General features: G+C 37.6%; 1 protein-coding gene across 1 annotated transcript in view; it reads left to right on the top strand.

The window, feature by feature from the left end:
* Positions 1 to 21,937, top strand: part of LOC129370194 (ERC protein 2-like) — a 150,278-nt gene that overhangs the window by 111,103 nt on the left and 17,238 nt on the right. The window contains exons 16-17 of the mRNA XM_055045958.1: positions 1,352 to 1,513; positions 4,665 to 4,730. Of these exons, the coding sequence (XP_054901933.1) occupies positions 1,352 to 1,513; positions 4,665 to 4,691 (189 nt within the window). The 3' untranslated portion in view covers positions 4,692 to 4,730. The remainder of the gene's footprint in view (positions 1 to 1,351; positions 1,514 to 4,664; positions 4,731 to 21,937) is intronic.

Here is a 21,937-nt window from a genome sequence, read left to right as displayed (position 1 = left end):
TAGCGACTTAGACCTTCCTGCTGTCTGATTTAAGTCTCTGTCTCACTTTCTCACTGTCTTTCATTGGCATATCATATCAACATGGAAAATGTTTACATCATTGCAAGCCAGCCAAAGCGATGGATCATTGTGTACATCTCCAGACTAATTTTCTCCCTCTGTGTAAGACAGATGAACAGAATAAGGATTGTTTAACATTATGAAGATTACAGAACTAAGCACCACCTGTGTGTTTACATGGTATCTGTATTCGATTACAGGTGACAGATCTGTAGCTAGTACACATAACCTTACTCCACCCAGTCACACCTGCTAATGGCAGCACCTTAGATCATAATGATCTGGACACCTGAACCTTATATTTAACGGCTCTAACCACTGGTCTGATGTTTGTCTGAAACCCTCTTCCGACCGTCCCTAACTTGTTTCTCTTCACCTCCCACAGCCTTGACAGTGTTCTCACCTCATCCAAGAGGCTCTTCTCAAGTTTAAACTAATTGCAAGCATCTTAAAGACCAGTCAAATCCTCTCCTGTGATCCTGACTGGCTTGTTTCCTCAGTCATTACGCTCCAGCCCCTTATCACAGCTCTGTTATCCCTAGGGTGCTAACTACTGTAACTCCATCTCACCTGACTCAGCTTCACAGCTGACTCAGGCTATTTGCCTGTTTCTTCCAATGCCTGACTCCAATTAAGCTTGGGAAAGCCGCATGAGTTTGGCCGCAAAAAGTGCACGCCTTTTCTTGGAGTCATCTACATCTTATACACAATCTCACCACTGACTCCACAATCATGTCTGCCCTGAAGGAGACGATACAGTCACTGAGAATGTCAGTATATATGCACCTAACCTTTTCAATCAGCCCACACTGTTATCTTACTCTAGCATCATGTCTTCTTTCTCAATAAATATAATAGACATAGAGTCGCCATTTAGAAGCATTTGATGCACATTTAGAGGTAATTTTAATCAGTGACATGCAAAAATAAGGTTGCTTCGGTGTGGCCCTGGGCTACACACAGCAACAACTGTACTTGTAGGGTTTTATCTCATTTAATTTAAAACATAATTTGAAATATGTATGACAGACTTATGATAGTTCCATTAGGCGCTCCAACTTGCACAATTTACAACCTGTCAAACGTTGTTAGCGGCTCAGTTTTTATCATCTTTGATGGCTTTCGACATACTTTCTCCTCCATGCAGAAATTCCTCAGCCTAATCATTCAAAGATTCAGGAGAAATTTTCATGGAACAAATAAGCAGCGTTCAGAAAATTAATGGCTTTGTGTGCGTGTCTTACAGTTGCATTTTGTTGCTCATTTCTTTTTTTTTTTTTCTTTTTTGCAGACCCAAAGCAGAATGAAGTTAATAGCAGACAATTATGAGGAAGACTACATCCACCCCCAACATCACCCTCATCATTTGCACCACATGCATACAACAAATTTGCATCACCGGAGTCTGCCAAGAGGGGACCCACATGCCAACCACCGACCTCCTATGGATCAGGTCAGAACAGATACTACAACACACGCACACACACACGCACACACACACACCTTGAAGGAGCAGATGAACTCTAGGCTTGTTTACACAAGTTTACAATTTCTGAGCCTTCATCTTCATGCCTTTAAGGTTGATGCAATTTCATATTTATCAACTCCACCAACACTCAGTTGTGGTCTTCTTTGACAGCATAACATTTCTTGTCTCCCTTCTTTTTTTTTTTTTTTTTTTTTTTTTTTGTAACCCTCAAACCCCAATACTTCCTGCCAAGTTAGAATTATTCATATCAGCCAGATAAGAGGCCTGAAGGAATAAGCTGCCAAATGATTGTTTTTGATTGATGGGGTTTGTATGTGAGATTAGTTTATATATCATCCAACTCTTATACAAGCTCCCTCCTTTCTGTCTGCGTATATTACCCACATTGCCCCGAGGACACCCTTAATGTGTCTGCAGACAGCTGAAAAAGTACTGTTGTTTTAGGCACAAGCAAGTGTTGTGTGTTGATAAAGGTGCACACTGGCATTGATGTGGATGCACATGGGATGCATACTTGAGTGTTTATTTGTTCTGTGTACCCTGATGAAACTGCCTGTAGGTGAAAGCAATCTTTACAAAAGACAGAGTCTTCCCATTAACTCATAAAAGTTTTTTTTATGAATATTTGAATTGAATTCAAACTCATCACAGCTCTATTGTTGTGCATGGGGGGATTCCAAACTGTGAAATTGTGCATGTGTCTGTCTCACTGAGTATGTGGCTTTAAGATGAATAGTTGGGAATTTCCACCTGGGTCTATATTCCTACATTTGTTCTGTTTGAAATGAACTGTTACGTGCCTGTACTCTTTATAAATAATTCTGAATGTGCTGTCTAAGTAAGAGTCAAACATGAACTGGAGATCCCCTGTGTTTAATAGTGGTAAGATGCATTCACATGCTTAAAATATTTCAGCAATAAGTTAACTGGTTGAATAATTTCTCCTTTTCATACCTCTGGAAGAGCACGTCTTAATTCCTTAAAGAATGCAGGAGTCTGTGATTGATTGACGTTCATTTCATTTCTTTTTATTATTAACTTTCAAACTCAGAAGTATGTGAACATCTGCGTTCTTTTCACTCACAAGATGAAACAATATCTTACTTCGACTGATGCATCAGGTGATTGAAGGCGTAATAAGACACCCGTTTTCTGGAAACCACCTTTTCAACCACAAAGATTTATAATTTAGATTTCTGCAGGTCTTATTAAATAACTAAAATTGTCAACGGAAACACTTTAATGCATGTGATTTATCTGAAAACTTTAGTGATTTAATATTACATATTGCAGATTAATCAAGCTATGGATTTTCACTTAAAAGCATCTCGCGCATAGAGGTTTACCTCAGAGCAGCCTGTTATGGGCTCGACACAAGGGGAGCGACAAATGTCAGAGTTGGGTTTATCCATTGGGTGAACACATTTCTATTAGCATTTACTTTTCATATCCACTTGATGGGTAGCAAAGGTGTGTATTGTGTGTAAGCAATTCGACTGACAGGAGACAGCAGCCATTGATTTGACCGTGATTTATGTCACTGAAAATTCCAAAGATGAAAATATCTGGGTTAGTTGAGTCCATCAAAACCACAACCTAAACATTGCTTAGGTTCACTGCAAACGTCGTTGGAGAGTTGGACACAGTTCCTGCACACTCATGACTCGCCCACGTTCCTACTAATATTCACATCCACAGTAGTGAGGAACAGACGTATTGGAGATGCTGCGAATTGGAGTAGAACCAGAGCAAACATTAACCAGTCAGAGTGAGACCTGGCATTAGAGGAGCAGCTTTAGTCTCTTGCAGTCTGGGGGCTTGGTTTGTGGTTCGGAATGATCTTCAGGCTCTTCTAAAAAAAACACTCTTGTTGCTTTGCTGCAGCTGATTCTCTGCCTTCTTTTTGTAGATGATTTTTCCATTTCTAGTTTTCTTATTTGCTCTTCTTCATTTGAACACCCAGAGTACATGAACGCTGCCCATGTTTATCTATGAGTCTGGAAATTGTGTGATTGGCCACATCTCGGTCAGCAAGATGAGGTTAGGTTTCCAGTAGCTCCTTTGATGGCATGTAGAGCCGCCAGCTTACCCACTTTGTTGGAAAGAGACATCACAGTTCCTATGATGATGGACAAATTGATGGATCTGCGCAATCCAGTCCAGTTGCTGCTCTTGATTCCTGTCATCTTCCTTCCCACCTCGTATTGGACAACAGGATGTTCTGCCAGAGGCTGCACAGTTGAGCAAGGAATAACAGAAGGGGGATCACTCATACTGTCTCCGAACATAATATTAATAAAAGAATTAAAATAAAAAGTTCACAGAAAAGTTTGCCCCTTTGTTTGTATAAAAAAGTAGGAGGATACAGAAACACACAGCACATCCAAAATAAACTATTAAAACAAGAAGACTCAGAGTTAGTGAGGAGCTGCTAAAACAGACTGCTTGCTCTCCTGGCACCAGAAGATGTAGATGAGGGTATGTTTCTGTTTTCCAAGCTTGTCAAAGCTACTGCAAAACCAATGTTACAACTGTAGCTTAGCTGCTTCATTGTAGCCCATTAAGTTTACCGAGCTTGTCAGAACCATTCAGTTCACCACCGTATAAACTGCAGCCAATGCTCGGCTTGTTTTTAGTTCCGGTGTCATATTAGCAGAGACTTTGCTTTAGCTAGACATACTTTAGCTTTTTGCATGTAAGGACTTGACTGTGGAGAGCTTCCAGTTCATGCTAATCATTATAATGTTACCAAGTGAATTTGCCTTCTTGTTAGCAGAGTTCTTGTCTGAACAGTTCCAGCACAAGGAAACCTCCAACATGTCATTGGTTTTTAACAACTGCGCCAAGAAAAAAATGCTGTGATATCATAACATCTTTGAAAGAGAGCATGACCATTATTATTATAATTAAAGATCACATGAGTTCAAGAGAACTGAAAGATAAAACTGTAAGTTTCAGCTTGTGAATACACAATCACCAAGTTTAACTTCTATTATAAACAGAAAACAAGTTTGTTGACACACAGTATTATTAAACATGATTATAGTCATATGTAAGAACAATTACATGCCATAATTAATACATCACAAATTATGTTTTCTTTATTTTCTCACAGGATGACGAAGAGGGTATATGGGCTTGATGAGTACTATCCATAAGAACCTGCATCTCTTTGGTGTCTGTAAGTTTGTGACAGATCTTTTATCAATTGTAAATGTAGGTTTTATTTCTGGACATTGAAGCTGAAAAATGTAACTTTTATAAAAAATATATTTTTCTACATATTTGTTGAAACTGTCATTATGTTCTGACAGTTTGGTATGCAACATATAATCTGTGGAAAAACTGAGCTCCTCCTCTGTCTTCTCCCACTGCTAACTAGAAACAACCAATCAGCCAGGAGATGGGTTTTAATGCTGTCAATCACAATCTTATCCTTTGGTCTGGAAATGTCGCTCAGGGAGGAGGAGATCAAACTTTGACAGATTATCTGAAAAATGTCACAGCATGGTGACCATTATAACAAATGTGTAAAAAACATTTTCCTTATAAAAGTTGCATACTCAAGATTTAAGGTAAATATTTTAAGCTTGATATCCTGCACCTCACTGTGTTTGAGAATCTTTTTCTATTTTGAAGTGAGAAAAAAGGTAGCTTTGAATTCTCCTGATATGTTGACAGAGTGGACTAAAGTAAATAAGATTAGCTGTAAAACTGGCCGACGATGCACAGTATGATAAAATCTGTATCAGGATTGGTCAAATGTGGATTAAAATAATTTTATAGTGTTTACTGATTATCTAAAATAGAATTGATGAAAACTTTACAGTATTCCAGAAAAAAAAAGGGGAACTCAGTTTTCCCTAACATAATCCTATCCTGTGCTATTTTGTTCTTATGAACTCAAAAATATTATGTCATCTCATACTGGCTGCTGAATGTACTGTTCGACCTTTAATGCTTTGCACAACATATTCAAGGGGCTTGAGTTACCATTAGCAGGAAACACTGATGGAACCACCCTATCCGCTGCATCACCCTAGACGGACAGAGGAAAGTGTAACAGAACCCAACTCCGTTTCCACTGCTTGTGAATTTCGGTTGACTTAAAAGAATTGGTTTATTTCGAGGTTTATGGGTCCTTTTTGTAAAGTACTCAAATGCTGGTTGTGCAGCCATGTGGTACATGCACTCTGTGGCCATATAGGTAACTGCGTGGTTAGACCTATACGCACCCCTGCCGCCTAAAGCGAACACACCAAAGCCCATAGGTGATAAAAATGACACAATGAGAAAAACCAGAGATGGTCCAGTCTGTCTTTTTGCACTCAGCTTTTTCAGTCATAGTAAAATTTTACCACACTACCCCACCCCTTTGTGTGCCGGTGTGTGGGGTAGTTAATTGCAGTACAACACAGAAAAGTTATGAGGATTTTTTTCTTTTTAAGACTGCAAGCTAAAAATGCATAAAGTCAAGAATGCTGAGTCATAAATTATAATTCCGGTTTTGGGGGTTTATATCGAAGCCCCCCATTGGCTCAGGATGCCTTTAAATGAGGGCATGCAACAAAAAAAAGAGCATGGGGGACAGGGCTTCTTTTGAGCTAATGTATATATGTATATATGTTTAAGTTAATGAGACATAAAGACACTACTTAAAGACATTCCAATATGGCTATATAAATGCATATGTGTGGGCAAGAGCGAGGGAAGATTGAAAGGGTCTGAAAATTGGAAGGGTTCTTGTTGGAAACTGGACAAAAATCAAGCATCATGATACACTCATAGTTTCCAGCTCATCTTTTTCGTCTCCCCCAGTAATCCACAGGTGGACCATCACAAGCCGAGGGTGTCTCTAACCTCAACGTTGCACTTGTCTCGAACATTTCACTTTTAGGATTAAGTTTTATAAGGTGTGCAAGCAAATGGTTCATCTTCCTCTATTACGGTTTTGTACTTATCTATGATGTTTGTCCATATGTTTGTAAGGCAACCTGTGTTTAAGAAGTGTTGGTGAGCTATACTGGTTTGGAGCAGTCTACATAATCTAGTCCATGTGTGTTGAGAATGCAGCAGTGTCAAGATTCACTGTAATGAAACAGACCACACTGCCCCCTCTCTCCCTCAGTTTCCATCTCTTCACATTTTTCCATCACTCCTCTCCTTTCCACCTTTCTTAGACTTTCTCAGTGCTAACTCATATCCCTGCAGGTAAGCCTGGACCTCTGGTTAGCGTACGGGTTCAGTAACCTTGATCAGATATCAACTGGGGATATGCATTCAGTCAGTTCTGTATGTGTGTTTATATTAGAATCTTTTATCCCTTTCTAATAGAATAAGCCTGGCACATTAGCCCTTTAGTGGAGAGTGGTATTGTGGCTAGCAATATCAGTGCTGCTCATCTATCCGATTCTGTTATTCTGGCAGCACGCAGCACGAGTGCTGCTAGAGTGTAGAGCTATCCTTTATAGCAGAACAGATGGGAGCCATTCAGAGGTATGTAGCTACAGCACATAAGGCTGTACCTAATCCCCATATCCTGTCCCTGAGTGAGCCCTCCCTAATATGAGCAAACAGAGATGACAGCACAGATAGACAAATAGCTAAGAATCAATGTGCCTGATAGATTTGACTTCTGTTTCTTAATGGCAACATTGACTTCCACTTCAACAACCTGATTTTCTTACTAACTTTTAAAGTGTGAGTTGCAGATTGTGTATTCATGCCTCTCTTTTTATAGATCCTCAACTCTTATTGGCTCATTTAGGTTGTGTATGTTCTGTTTTTGATTACAGAGGTTTTGTTTACCTTCTAGCCTACTGGACTCCCTCACTAATGAAATAAGAATGTCCTTTTAGAGACGCAGCACAGAAGAAGGGGGGATGGAGGTAAATATGAATGAGAGGATGGGGCCAAAGGAGTAAAGTCAACGGAATAGCATTTGTGGAAACATTGCGCTTTTAGTCCGCCATAAAAGAATCTGGGACAGAAATATTTTAAAGAAAATAAGAGTATGCAGATGAGCAGGCATTCCACATGAGATGAATGTTACTCAGCTTAAAACAAGCTTTTTTTTTTTTTTCAAAGTCTTAGTTTGGCCACGCAGTGTTTTCCAAAACATTTTTAGGGCTCTTTTTTGGGGTTTGAACAAGTAACATGGTCTCGTTGAAATCAGTTAATCATAAAATGGCCAATAGAAGTTCTATCTCATTTATAATTTCAGATGTAGTTTTTCCACTAATAAATACCAATAGTTCAAAATGTTGAGGTTAGCATCCCTGTTTGGGTCACCCATCAACAAGTGTGGGATCTTGAGTTCATTCTCAGACATTTAGCTAAATTTAAAACTGTAAAAGTAATAGCCATGTCATGTATTAAAATTTTAATTCAGTTGATTTATATAGCCTCAGTACATAACATAAGTCTCCTGAATCCACTTCACAAGGCAAACATTTTGCTTATTCAGTCCATTACCTCAGTCGAACCCCAAAATATGTGCAGTTTCTTTGTAATTTTCTATTGTATGTCTGGTCTTGCGTAAAGCTGTCCCGTGCCATGTGTCTTTGGTAATCGGTGAACCGTGACTTGAAGGTCAGAAGAGGCGTCTGATCCGGGCTGTTCTTCAGCCGGCTGTCAGCGTCATGAGTCCATGAAGTCAAAGGTTGTTCCACCAGTTGAACATGAGTGAAGAAAAGTCATTAACTCCGCAACACCCGAGTAGTGACCCTTGAGCGTACTGTGTCAGATCTATCTCAGTGAATACTGACAAATGTCTTTATCAGATTTACAAACTGACAGCCAAAATAAATCATCAATGGTAAAATGCTGAGGACACCAGAGGCAACACAAAGTCAAGTTTGCTCTGGTGCAGGAAATTTGGTGCTCCACATAGCAAAAATTGTTAAAAAGTCATGGCCTCTGTTGCTAACTAAAGTGTCATCTTGATTAAGTTGGCAAGAACATATTGCTTTCAAAAGAGAATTCACAATGTTTTTTAAGAGGTATTCACATTGCCATTGTGAGCATGGAAAGCTGTAGTTAAAGGATCTAAAGATGCATCAAGGCAGAAAAGCATAGAAGTCGACAAATGCAAGGTTCAACTGACACCTTTTATGAGCCATTCATGTTTATTCATGTTTCCTCTTTTTGGTGGTTTTCTTGAAGTTGTGACAGGGAAAGCAAAGTGAAACACCTCAAGTGTGGACCAGAAGGCACTTTGTCTGAGTAAGCATCATTTTCCCCTCCCACAACACCCTCATTACACACGCAACAATGTGGCCACACATGCTGGGCAAACGAACAAAGATGTATCAGAACTTTATTGCCTTTTATGTTTCTGTGATGGCAAGTAAATCCATGCTCATCAGTTCCCTATCCATGCATTGAGAATTTGCATGTGCGTGCTGCTTAACTAATCAAAAGGAATCCTCAAATTTCTGTGTGGGCGACCCAAGTATCACAACGCAAATAAGGGGAGATCAGAAGAGCTTAGCAACATATTGTGCGTCTCCCACCTCTTCCGTTGGCAAGATATGGCACTGCTTAACTGATGCGTTACATTGGTAGACATTGAGAGGACATTGGACGCGTGTCCAAATAATTTATTTTACTGGAAAATATTGTTTATTAATCAAATAGCAATAAAACATTTACTCAACTAATCACTCCTTCCAGTATATATGCTCTGTCTCTCATTTACATCTAATACTCTAAAAATCAAGTACGACAAATCTTGATTTTATTTACATGCGTCAGATAGCCTAAAACGCACTCAGAAAAATGTAAGACAATGTCTGTTCTGTTATTACGGCAGTACCTTTGTAAACAGAGACAAACTGTTAAAAGTGACAGAGAAGACAACAATACAGAGAAGCATGTAGCTATTGGACTGTGCACATACAGTTATGTTGAATACATTAAAAGTTTAATTATTTCAATATCTCAGTTCTCTAAATTTAACACTGATATATGGAAATCATTTTAATTATTTTGTCTGTTAATTATGTCAATATTTTTCTCTTACATTTGAGGAAAACACAAATAAAAAAAGCATTTTTAGTACAAAAATATGCTATTAATAAAAAGTATTAATACCTTCTTAAATGTTATTTTCAAAAGATTATTTTAATATTACAACTTTCTCTGAAATGGCAATTCAAATTAATTAAATACGACCTTTACATTTCACTTGGGTTGGACAATAAATCAACAATAATGCATATGATGGTAGACATGTGATCAATATCAATAGATAATATTCCAATCTCAAACTGCACAACATTTTGGGAGATGCAGGCAGTGGAAAGGGTTTAGGTTGATGTCTTAAGGCCTCCATAGGTTGTGTGCTGAACATATATTATGTCACATCTGAAAATCTAATTGGATCCATTTCAGTTCAAGTAAATTTGATTTCAGGCTTTCATATTGAAAATACATACAGCAAACATTAAATATTTGCTGTATGTATAAACATTACAAATAAAACACTTAACTTTCCCTTTGACTTTATTATATATTAGTTATCAGCCATGACTTAATTGTAGTTTACATTTTATCACTGTGTAAGCTATCTACATAAAATAGTATCAGAAGATTAAGTACTATGAACATTAAAAATTGTAAACTATGCATCAGCTAAATAGTGTATATATGTTCTGTCACGTTTTACAAGGTGGAAAGAACCTCTTAAAAATTTTGTCATTTTTAAATTTTTCACCAGATTGATATCAAGAATAGTTCCAGAATTATTCTATTAGCTTTATGTTGTTTATTATTAAAAAAAATATGTACACTGATTGAATCGGCAAAATAATTCATATTGTGTTTTTACAATATTATAAAACTCTCAAACGTTGAGGTATGCCTTTGAGTTAGAATCCTTTTACTGAACAATCTTATCGTTTTCTTTCTGTCTGAACATGCCAGGTGCAATTCAGTCTGTGTGTGTAAACTTCTCTTTCCTAGTGTTCTCAGTGTAAGCCAGACCACAGTCATAAATCAGTTCACTTCAGACTGTTATTTTTTCCCCTCTTCTTGTCTCCTTAGCGTTATGTTATGTCACGTTTCTTTATCACTTCTTCAGTTCTGATTGCTAAAGGATATGTTGTAATGCTAAAGTCAAATTGGGAAACAAATGTATCAATAAATGCCTCAAGATAACACTGCGTGCAGCTTGATGTGTGGGTGAATGTTCTACGTGTGGGTAATTGAAAGATCAAGAAAGAGAGAAAGGGATAGATAGATTCTGGCAGGATTAAAAGGGTGTTTTCTGTGCTTATGTGGATGGCAGTACACAAAAGCCTTTCCCTCAGGACAAACCTGCACCTGGGGAGGCACTTTAAGTGTCTCCATGCATTTCTGCATGTGTGTGCCTGCGTATGAAATGGAGAGCAACATAATTGCTCTTTGGGAACTCTCAGTGGGACAATCTGGAGGTCAGATTCCTTGTTCAAGCTGGATTACCTTCTAAAGAAAAAGTCTGAACCTCCACAAAGCCATGCTGATAGAGCGAGGTATTAGGATTTGGAGACAGAGAAAAGTGAATCACCGTCTTTTCATTTTAAAGCTGTAATTTTCTTCAGACTTCCTGTGCTCTCTTTGCCCTTCTGCTTCACAGACACCAACTGCAAAATTCTGAAGCCTCAGTTAAGGCCTTTCGTGCTCCCTAACCTGTGCTTTTCACATGCAGACCCACCCCTAGGCTGCCAATCCAAGACAGGCCTGCTGCTTTGAGGTAGATATTCAAAGGTAGAAAAAAAAGAGGTTGGAATGTGAGTGATGGGTTTCCTTTTGACTAGAGAACTCAAGTTTTACTGTGACCACTCACTAAAAATGATATTTTCCTGCAATATGCTGCTCTGCCCATGTGACACCTAAGTTCAAGCACTGCTGCACAGGTTCCCACACATGTTCTTCGACTGGCTAAAATAAAACAAACATTTATGATCAAGATTGACATCTTAGGAAACACTGTGGTGGTGAACTAACACCAAATATATTTTAATAGGTAATAGCAGAAGGAATCTCACAATTTTCCTTCCCTATTATAGAAAAGCCAGAACTGCTATCAGAATCCCTTGTAGAACTGAAAAGGAAAACTAACAGGAATTGTACTTGTTTCCTCTTTCTGAAAGGCATCCCAGTGTAGAATTACTGGAGAGGTGCCTCATTCTCTCTATTAATAATTTCAGCAGGCATTTGACAGTATGTTTGAAGTCTTTTAAGTCTGCACTTAAAAGACTTCCACATAACAGTGGACTGTTATGTGGAGCTACAGTCCACATAACAGTGGACTGTAGCTCTTTTTTGTAAGACTGTCCAAAAAAGCCTCCAAATATGGTTTGGAAGCTTACAAAAAGGAAATCTTAGTGTAGACTTACAAAGAAATAAAAATAATTCCATACTGATAAATTAGCCTGCAGCACACGTGTCCCAAATAAATAAGAAATGCTCATACAGAAGCTCATGTAGAATTTAATACACAAACTGATATTTTTATGTATGTTGAAGATTAAGGATTATAGTTAGTAAAAACAGCAAATGTTCAATTTCTTGAACATTTGGTGTTCAAGAACACCAAATGTAAATGTAAAAATGACATATTAATGTTATTTTTAATATTACATTAAAGCAACAGGTATTTATACGTACATTTTGTGACTCTGGAAATAATGTCCTTGTACTGTACAGAATATACACCCAAGACATTGTTGTAGCTCTTTTTGTATTCGCAAGTCAGGAATTAATGAACTTGATCAGCCTGTGGCACTGTTGAGTTGCTGTAATAGTTGTTGCCTTCAGTTTGATGATCTTGTATGTTGGGTGAGTGTTGGGTGTCTCTCTGGTTTTTCTTGACAATATGTCAGTGATATAACATTAAATGAAAGCAGCTGCCCCAAAAAAGTAAAATATATATTTCTCTGATTCCACCTTTTAGGACTTAGAGCTTAGAGGTTTTGAGCATACAGTCTCGTTCAGAGGACGATATCATGCCAACATTTCTACAATCCCGGGCATGGTGCTGTAGAGTGCCCATATCACATGCGTAGTAAAAAGGGTCTCATTCTAAAGGTTTTAGAATAAACTTCTCCTTTGAGCGCTCAAAAATGTATAACCTATAAAGTTCCCAGTGAAACTTAGTCCAGCTAATCTTAGCTTTTTTGGGTAAGTAGGGAGTTTTCAGCCAGGTTTTGTTTTCCAGTGAAACCTTAGAATTGGATGCCAGAGTGGCCAGATCTGCTCAGACAAGCAGATTAGCACTGTTGTTTGTTGGTTTGACCAGCACATCAAACTGTAAATGACTTGAGTGTAAACTGGTGGGTCGGGATACTTTAAATATGTGGCTTTTTGTCACTTATTCACAATGGAAAGGAGCAGAGTGACAAACGGGGTGCAACGGTAATCATATATATATATATATATATATATATATATATATATGAATATATATATATATTTCTGTATTTCTCTTATCTGGGCCTGTGGAAAAGCCATGCTTGTAAGATGACATTCAGAACAGGATTAAAGCTGGTGTAAGCCCCTCCTCAGCTTACACCACTCCTGCCAAAAGGGAATCTGTGCAACCACACTCTCTCAGGCAACCTTGTCTCCCTCATTCTAGCACATATGTTGGAAAGTATTATTATTTTTCAGACACTCCTACACACACAAAAAAAACCTTCACACTTCTTGCTTAATGTGTTACCATCCTATCTTTCACTCTCAAGACCAGGTACTGCATCTCCTCACCAAACACAATCATGCATTCAATCAAACTGGCATACATGTCTCCATCAGTTCATCTTATATTTACTCCCCCATTTGAAACGGAGACATCCTCACCACAAATGAGTCCAGACACAAATCCAATCTGTCAGCATCAGTCATGACATTTTTCCGACCTTTCCACCATTATGTACCCACATACCAAATCACCTGCTTTAGTACTGGAGCTCGATGAACACCATATGTTTTAGTTGTGCCAAAGCAAGAAGAACTCAGAACATTAGTAAAGATTATGATGTTCACCTGAATCATTGTGTGTATGTGTGTATGTATGTATGTAAATACAATATATGAGTTTATGCAAACCTCCAAAAATGTTACTGAAGATTCTGTCTGGAAAGTTTTTTGATTGGCATGGATTGGCCTTTTACTTTAATTCACTTTAATTTACTTTAATTGTCATTAATTTCCAGTTTACTCTCATCTTTACTTTTCGTGCTTCTTCACTAAGAGTGCCTCTGGCGGAGTGTGTTTGATGTGAGTGTGTTTGACTGCCTAAAACAGAACCAGGAGTGCATTGCTCTGCGTTTCTGCCAAATGAACCATGCTCATTGCAGACACAGATGCCTATAGTGTTCTTGGGACATTTACAATATGTTAACTGTTAAAAAGTGTAGCATGAATTTGTTTTCAGCACCCTTTACTATGAAAACCAAAAATAAAATCCAGTGCAACCAACTGCCTGTAGAGGTTACTGTATTCCTATGTTGAGTGGGTATGTGCAATTTAATCACAACCTTTTTGTGAAGGTTTTAGAGGTTGTTTGGAGAAAATTGGCAAACAAACCACATCAATAAAAAACCCACCAAGACAGGTTCAGGGCCAAAGTACTTAAATAGAGTTAAATTATAAAACATTTGTTCAACTTATGCATCCCAGTCTTAAATTCTTCAAAAGGCCACAAGGCAAGACTTGTGAAGCAACACAAACATGGCCATCCACCTAAACTTGCAGGATGAGCAAGAAGAGCTTTAATCAGAGAAGCAACCAAAAGACCCATGGTAACTCTGGAGCAGCTGCAGAAAACCGGAATGCAAAAGTGCTAAATGCAACACTACTTACGATGTTTAAAACTATGAAAAAATGTGCACATTTACCGTTTGTATTTATTTATCAAAATTCTCTATTTTTGGCCTTGCCGTGATGTTCTCAGGGTTTCATTCTGACTATTTAGTTGAAGACACAGATTGGTCTTCCTGACAGACAATAGTTTGTTTTATTTTAGAGATAACATTACTATATGAATTGAATGTCACTTTCTATTGTAAAAATGAAACAACATAAAATACCTGTGGTTTTCAAACCAGTCCTGTAACATGAGCCAAGTTTTACTTGAAGCATACACCAGCTGGCTGATGAAACAAAAAAGAGCTAACTGAACGAGAGAGACTTTCATGATCATTCTTAACAGCTGAGTGGACCTGGATAAAATATAACACTAGTTATCAATAGGTGCCATTGTACCATTGTGCTACTCTAATATCCTATCCTCAGCAGCTATCCAAGAGTAAACTAGGCTGTCACAGTTTATGTGCAACAAATCTTTAACCCTGCAGCTATAGGATAAGCTCTGCTACTGGGTGGTCTTCCTAAAGCTGATCTCAGAAAATCATCAGAGGTTGCTGCACCGTCATTTTAGGTGTCAGGGTTAGAAATCCACTTAGGTTACTCAGGTGTATGTCTGACAGCAACTTTCAAATGGTGTTTGTTATGATTTCAGTATATCATCTTTTTCTGCAAAGGTGTTGCTTGCTATTTGTAGATTGAGAAATTCTTACTATTCAACAGAAAGTCAAATCTATTTACATAGCAAATCAACAGACAACTAATGTTGACCAAAATGTTTTGTCTATAAATCTGGGCTTAAAATGACATTGGCAGACATTTGAGCAGTAGCTCAGCAGCTAGCATTGCACAAACTCGCACTGACGTTTCATTTGCTCTTTACTTTTGCTCACTGCCAGACAGCCAAATGTTTGTTTTGCACACATGACACATACTGGAAACACACAAAGGCATAAACAGGCTTTCTTTACTTGAGAGGCCAATCACAGTTCTTTGTGTTGCTGCTCAATCAGCTGAAAGAGGAAACAACTGAAATGTTTTGCGACCATGTTTGATCGAAGGTTTGCTTTAGTTTGCTGCCGGTCTGTGTCCCAAAATATTTATTGTAAGACTCAGATGCAATCATTTAGTAAAAATATACATTCTTTCTGAGTTTTGTGATTCGGAACAAAGAACTATGGGCATTAGTAAAAATAAAATACATTTCTTGCCTTCTTTCTTATTTTGGATTACTCTTCTCATCTTGACCTCATCCTGGTTATACATTGAAGCTGCTTGAAGGAAGGACACAAAACTTAGTAAAAGAATCAGCCTCCTGGTTCTATAGACCAGATACTGTGACAAGCTTCAGACTTGAGTAGAATTTGTATTTAAAGCTTCTGGATGTAACTTTTATAAGCAATATCTTTTTTACTTATTTTCAAAACTATGTTACAATATTAAAAATTGGCAGAAATACATCATTGCCACAAATGAGCAAACAAAGACAGGAGGAGGCATCTTACGAGTGTCAATCACCTTTGTGTACGTGCTGCTGGGCTGCAGCTTTTTATCCACAAAAGAGCATATCTTAAGCATGGTTAGTAAGAATGGTCAGCAATGTTGGGGATAAACACTTTTGTTCTGTAATGGTAAGATGTTTCTCCACCATTCGCAGATGGAGCAGTGCATAAGCAAGGTCTTAAGACCTGTCTCCTGCCTCTGACTGGTTGTTTGCTCTAGTAGAAGAAGACCTTCTACTTGTATCCTGGCCCCTTTTTGATATTATAACATACTGATAAAATCAGATTACTGGCAAAAAATGCCAGTGTCATTTTCACAGTCGGATAGAGCTGAAAACACATACACTCTTTTTTTTTTTCCCTAGATTGAGACCAAACTGAGACTTTAAGCACAGTTCCATTCTTATGCAGTAATATATTGAAGTCGACAAAATTAAGGATTAACAGGTGTTAAGGATATCAATGAAAGACAAAAATAAAATGTATGTTGCTTGATTAATTTTTAAATTTGATATTAGCAAGTGTTAATGTCTATTTTTTCATCATACATGCATGCAATTTTTTTAATTGGAAAGTAATAGACCACAAGAACAGGCAGCATGGCACAGGTTGAGCATTCTGCAATCTGCTGTTGTTCCCACATGAAGGCTTGGGAACTTAGAAGATGTATACTTTATGACACACATAAACAAAACCTCACTCACTACAAAGTTACAGACAGCTCACTCCACAGGTGGTTGTGTGAAAGTATTTGTGTAATTTGTTTATGTGAAATCCTATAGGTCTAATGGGGACACAGGCTTTTTTGGCATCACAACGCATCTGATTTCAATTTGACTGGCTTGTTCACAAACGGATCGTAAAGATGGCATACCAGAATGGATGCAATCTGTCTTTCCTTCTGGGACTCAATTAAAATTTTTCAGACCTCTTGTTTCTCTGTCACAATTTTCCAGTTTGTACCCTTCTCCCCGCTCTTATTTTGGAACCACGAATGACGGCTGTGCAAAGCAGCTATTGAATAAATATCCAGCAGGAGGTGAATTTAGGAGGAATCAAAATAATGCTTAATGGTCAGTGGAAAGAAAAGTTTACATGCTAATTTTTTCATTTCATGTTTAAAAAGTAACACTGTAGCCAGACAAGCTGTTTTTGCTCAGTGAATTCCATGTGTGCATACACTATTGACTGTCTTTGGGCTGTATAAAAAAATTAAATTTATTTTAGAAATTAAACTTCAAACGTTTACTGCTTGATGGTTAAAACAACAATATTTTCAATATGTGTTGTCCATGCTTATAATCTCCCCCAAACAAATACATCAAGACCTGAAGTAAGCACAGAACATAAATCACCGTATTCATTACAGGGCCACTTTTAACCTTTTCCTAGTTTAAAAAGGCAACATGTGTTTACCAGCTCTAAAAACAATAGCTTAGCAGAACCTTATGCAGGGCAGACCACATGGACTGAAGTGTGAATGACAATGTAATGTTTTTTCTTTCTTTTTACCTTCTAATAAGATACGTACATAGTTATTTTTCTTCATAGTGTATTGAAAAAAAGTGTGCTCCTTGAAGTGTTGTGTTTCACAACAGGCATTCTGTTCAGTTTGCTTTAGTAATAACTGGGATAGCACATTGTGTGCATGATGTTTCATGATGCCCATCTGTGTTGGTCTCTGTTTTTGCTTTGCAGCAGTTTCCATATGTATCAAAAAAACGCTCACCCTGCTGCTTCAAACTAGAAAACAAGTCGTAAGGGCCTCGTAAAAGTATTGACACCAAGAAACTTTTTCATATTATAAAAACATCAAGGCACTTTATCCAGATTTTATAAAATATGTCATTGGAAGTGAAAATTTAATTATATGTAATGTAATTTTAGTTTTCACCCCTAGCAGTCTAAAAAGTTAGAATTTACTCCGGTCAGACCAAGTGCCTTCATCACTTCACACAGTGACGGATTTTATGTGCAAATCTGTTGACTTCTGAATAAAATCATTTGACCATATAAGAGTTTTAGGGGACAAAAAGGACTAGCAATGGACAGGTCAGCTCAAAGGTTGCTGCATTAGTTAGCTTTTGGTGAATCCACTCTACAAACATACTGAGATCATGGAGTAGGCATTTTAGCAGTGATGTCAGTTGTTATGTCAAACCATACCTCTTCCTTGCCTTTCCACCAAACACACCCCTGTGTCAGAGATGATAGAGACCAATACATTTTTAAGAATTAAGTTAGAAGGAGCTGGAATGTTAGATGTGTCGAAACACATTTGTGTGACTTGAATTGTTCGTACTGATCTTAGGAAATCTGGCCTCAAGAATGCTCCTGTTGAGAAAGGCCGAAGGGCCAAAACATTAATGATTTACCAAAGTTCTAAATTCACATACAGACTTGGAGACTTGCGACTTAATGTGTATGCCACAAAATATTTGCAAGTGAGTGATCATTTTACATCCTGCATGCTTGAGGTCCACATTTGTTGAATGGGTGAGTGTGTGTGTATTTATGCTGGTTCGGTAGGACAGGGCAACATACCGTGACTTTATCATGGCGCAGCAGAAACTGTATTAACAGCTGGTGAAAGATGTTTTATCCACATTTCTCAGATTCCCCTCTGATGGAACAATGGGGAAAATTGAAAAAGAAACAGATAGGATAACAGGATAATAAATAACTAAAGTTTACTTGTGAATTTAAATGGAATTGCTGTTTATTGATCATCTTAAACCTTCTTGGAGTCATTTTCTATCATCAATTTTAACAGCTCTGGGTTTTCCAAACTCAGGAAGTATTTCTTATCTCCATTTTCATTATGTCTAAAATGCATCTGTGTGTGCTTTTGTTTTTTTTGGCTTCAGCTTCCACTCATCCCTCTTTTATCCTTGAATTCTTAGCACTCATACAGATGTGGGATGTTTGTTTGCTTTTCTTCCCAAGCAAAAATTCTTTCTTCTCCTCACCTTCTGCTTTGGTGTTATTTGTCAGGTAAATGTGTGTGTGTGTGAGTGTGTCAGTATGTACGGGGAGTTTTAGGAGGGTATGGAGGGCATGCACAAGTGCTAAACCAAAATCCTTGCTTGAGTGCTACTGCAAAGACCTGGGTTGACAGAGAGGATTGAGAGTGTCATCAGTGAGATTAAGTGTAATGACCAAGATTGACAGACAAGACAACATCGCACACTTACATTGCCATATACATGAATGCACTCAAAACATTCAGACAAAAATGTACGCTGATAATTATAGAAAGGCGTATCAAAGTGTTCGGATAATGCGTGAGAGAGGGTGATTCCATTTTCACCTCCACACCTCTGAAGTGAACCAACTAAGATTGCTTTCACTACTTTTTTGTCCTCTCTCTTACCTTTTCCTCATCTTTGTGTGTGTGTGAATTTGTATAAACAGAGAAACTGTGCCAAACTTGCCTTAGGGAGCTCTGTCATCTGGTGTCAGCTCTTCTTTCTCGCTTTGCATTCCCTGACGTTGGCATAAATTGATGTTAATTTGACTCAGGAGCAGCACATGTGAGGATTTTGGAATGCTTGTGTGATGCAAGGACAAGGAATAGAATCTACAAGTTTAACAAAATCCTTGTGGGGGGCATTTTCACCACACATGTGCACAGAGTAATAAGTGGAAAAGCATGCTCGCAAGAGAGATGCACAAAATTGATCCCATGAGCATTTGGAGAGCTGTGACGAATTTTCCCACAACAATTGTAATTGTAACGTTCCCAAATTATTCCAAAGTTTATAAATCTGGTATTTAACTGTCACGCTGTGAAAATATTCTCCCTGAGAAATCCAAGTTTGTGCGGTTATTGAAAAGGCTTTGTGCAGTTAGCAAAAAAAGATGTTTTCTTGTCAACACTGCATTAGGACTTTGAAATGTAGAAGAACTTCAAAATGTTCTGGACTTTTGTCTGTATAAGGTCATCTTAACAGGATGCTTTGGATTGAGTGAGCTCATACCTCCCAGTCCTCTCCATTATCCATCCCAGAATAAAGTCTGTGCACCATAAATTTCAGCATCTGTACCTGCTCACATAGGACCTCCAGGACTTCCAGGAGGCTCTCACTGTGTGTGTGACAAAGTAACAATAAAGCTCCCATTCATTGTGTGCATTTTGTTCATTGAGGCACACAATGAATAAAGAGCTTTTTTTGTTTCATTTGGATGAATGATCTCTAAAGCTACAGAAAATCCTAGTGAGAAATAACTTTGTTCCTTCAATTCTGTTCTATATTTTTTTCCTCTTCTCTCTGCATTGTCACCTCTATGAGCTTGTAGTGAAACCTTTACATTCCTTATTGGAACACTGGTGCACTTTGATACTTTGTGTACCTTAACTGAGGAGCACAAATCTTAAAAATACTACTACTATAATAAAATTATTCCTTTTATATTTGCATTTTAATAATTTATAGTGTGTCTGATTTAATAAAATACTCTGATTTGAGCTCCTGTGCATACCACACTGGTTAGCTTCACTATTAAGACTGAATACAGGAATAATGTATGAGGCCTCTTCTTGTGTGAAAAGATAATTTTACTGTTTATGTCAAAATAACTCTACATGTAAAAATGCAAAATGTCTGTTTACTATTCAGTACATATCAACATAAGGCGCATGTATTTATCTACAATGATTTTTCCTACAATGAAGGAAGGAAAAATCATTATGTTTTCTTGGTACAAATAAAGTCTGAAATCAATGTGTTTCACAAAAACATCAAATAATCTTACTGGTCAAAAGATTTTGTTCGTTTTTAATGTGTACTTTTCAAATGAGAAACCATCACTTTCCAGTCACATAGCATCTGATAAGTTTGGCATGTAAAGGTTCATTTGGAACCCGTTAGCCTCTCCTGGCTTAGGTGCAGGCTTTTTGGAACTGTAGAAATTTGAAGCTCTTTTTATTTTCAAGGTATGATCAACTTTCATCTTTTAATCTTCTCTATGCACTGTGACCCCAAGTACAAAGAAAATGGGCCATTTTTGCTGGCACTGCAGCAAGCACTTTCTTTTTTTCTTCATGTGTCTGTGCAAGCTATTGACGCATTCCAAGAACACTGTTCCAGGCGCTAGGACTGTGTTTAATGAAGGCAGGGGCATGACTTCAAAGAGCTGTGATCCAATCTATGCATGCAGAAGTGTGCACAGCACTAAAGCGAAAGACGTGCAAATAAAGACGTGCACTTCTGCTGGCCGGAGCGAGCAAATTAATTTTTTACTCAGTGTCTCAACCCTCTTTAATTTGACAGTGAAAGTCCTATACTTGACAGAAAAAGACATGTGTATACCCAGTAATGTAAAACCTGTGCAACTGAGCATTAAAATAACATTCATCTGTGCTTATTACTGACTTTGGCTGATGTAGCATACAAATATTGAAGGTGGCAAGTGCTAAGTTGTACAAATTATGACATTTCAGAGCTAATGAGCAAATGGTGAGAGCTGAAAAACATGAAGCTTACAGCTGAAAGACAGCTCATTTCACATAATACATTGACTTGTAACAGTCTGCTTCTAAATGCAGACAGTCCGAACACAATTACTTTTTTTTTTTTAATTCAGATGTTAGTTTTTTTTAAGTATTTTTGTATTTTTCAGATAAGAGAAAAAAAAACATTTATATTATATATATATATATATATATATATACACACACATGTATATATATATATATATATATATATATATATATATATATATATATATATATATATATATATATATATATATATATATATATACACATGCTTTTTTTATCAAAGCATGGTAATTGTTTTTCTCTTTTTGGAAACTTAACACAATGAGTGCTGTTTCCTTGAGAAAAGAGTGAGCTCACTGGTGTCTCTGGTGTCTTTGAGGTGTGCTAAGATGTGTCTGCCTCTTTGATGTTTGGCTAAGAGTTTATAACAGGCTTGGTTTGGAGGCTTGATATTTGCATTGCTGTACATATGTGTCTGAGTGCGAGAGGGGATGTGGTTCACCTTGCATTGGCCACCTGTAAGCCATCGAGAAA

The sequence above is a fragment of the Poeciliopsis prolifica genome, unplaced genomic scaffold (genome assembly GCF_027474105.1).
Source record: "Poeciliopsis prolifica strain line A6 unplaced genomic scaffold, Auburn_PproV2 SCAFFOLD023, whole genome shotgun sequence".
Lineage (NCBI taxonomy): Eukaryota > Metazoa > Chordata > Actinopteri > Cyprinodontiformes > Poeciliidae > Poeciliopsis > Poeciliopsis prolifica.
Note: the sequence above shows the minus strand (reverse complement) of the source record. Positions and strands in the feature narration are given on the sequence as shown.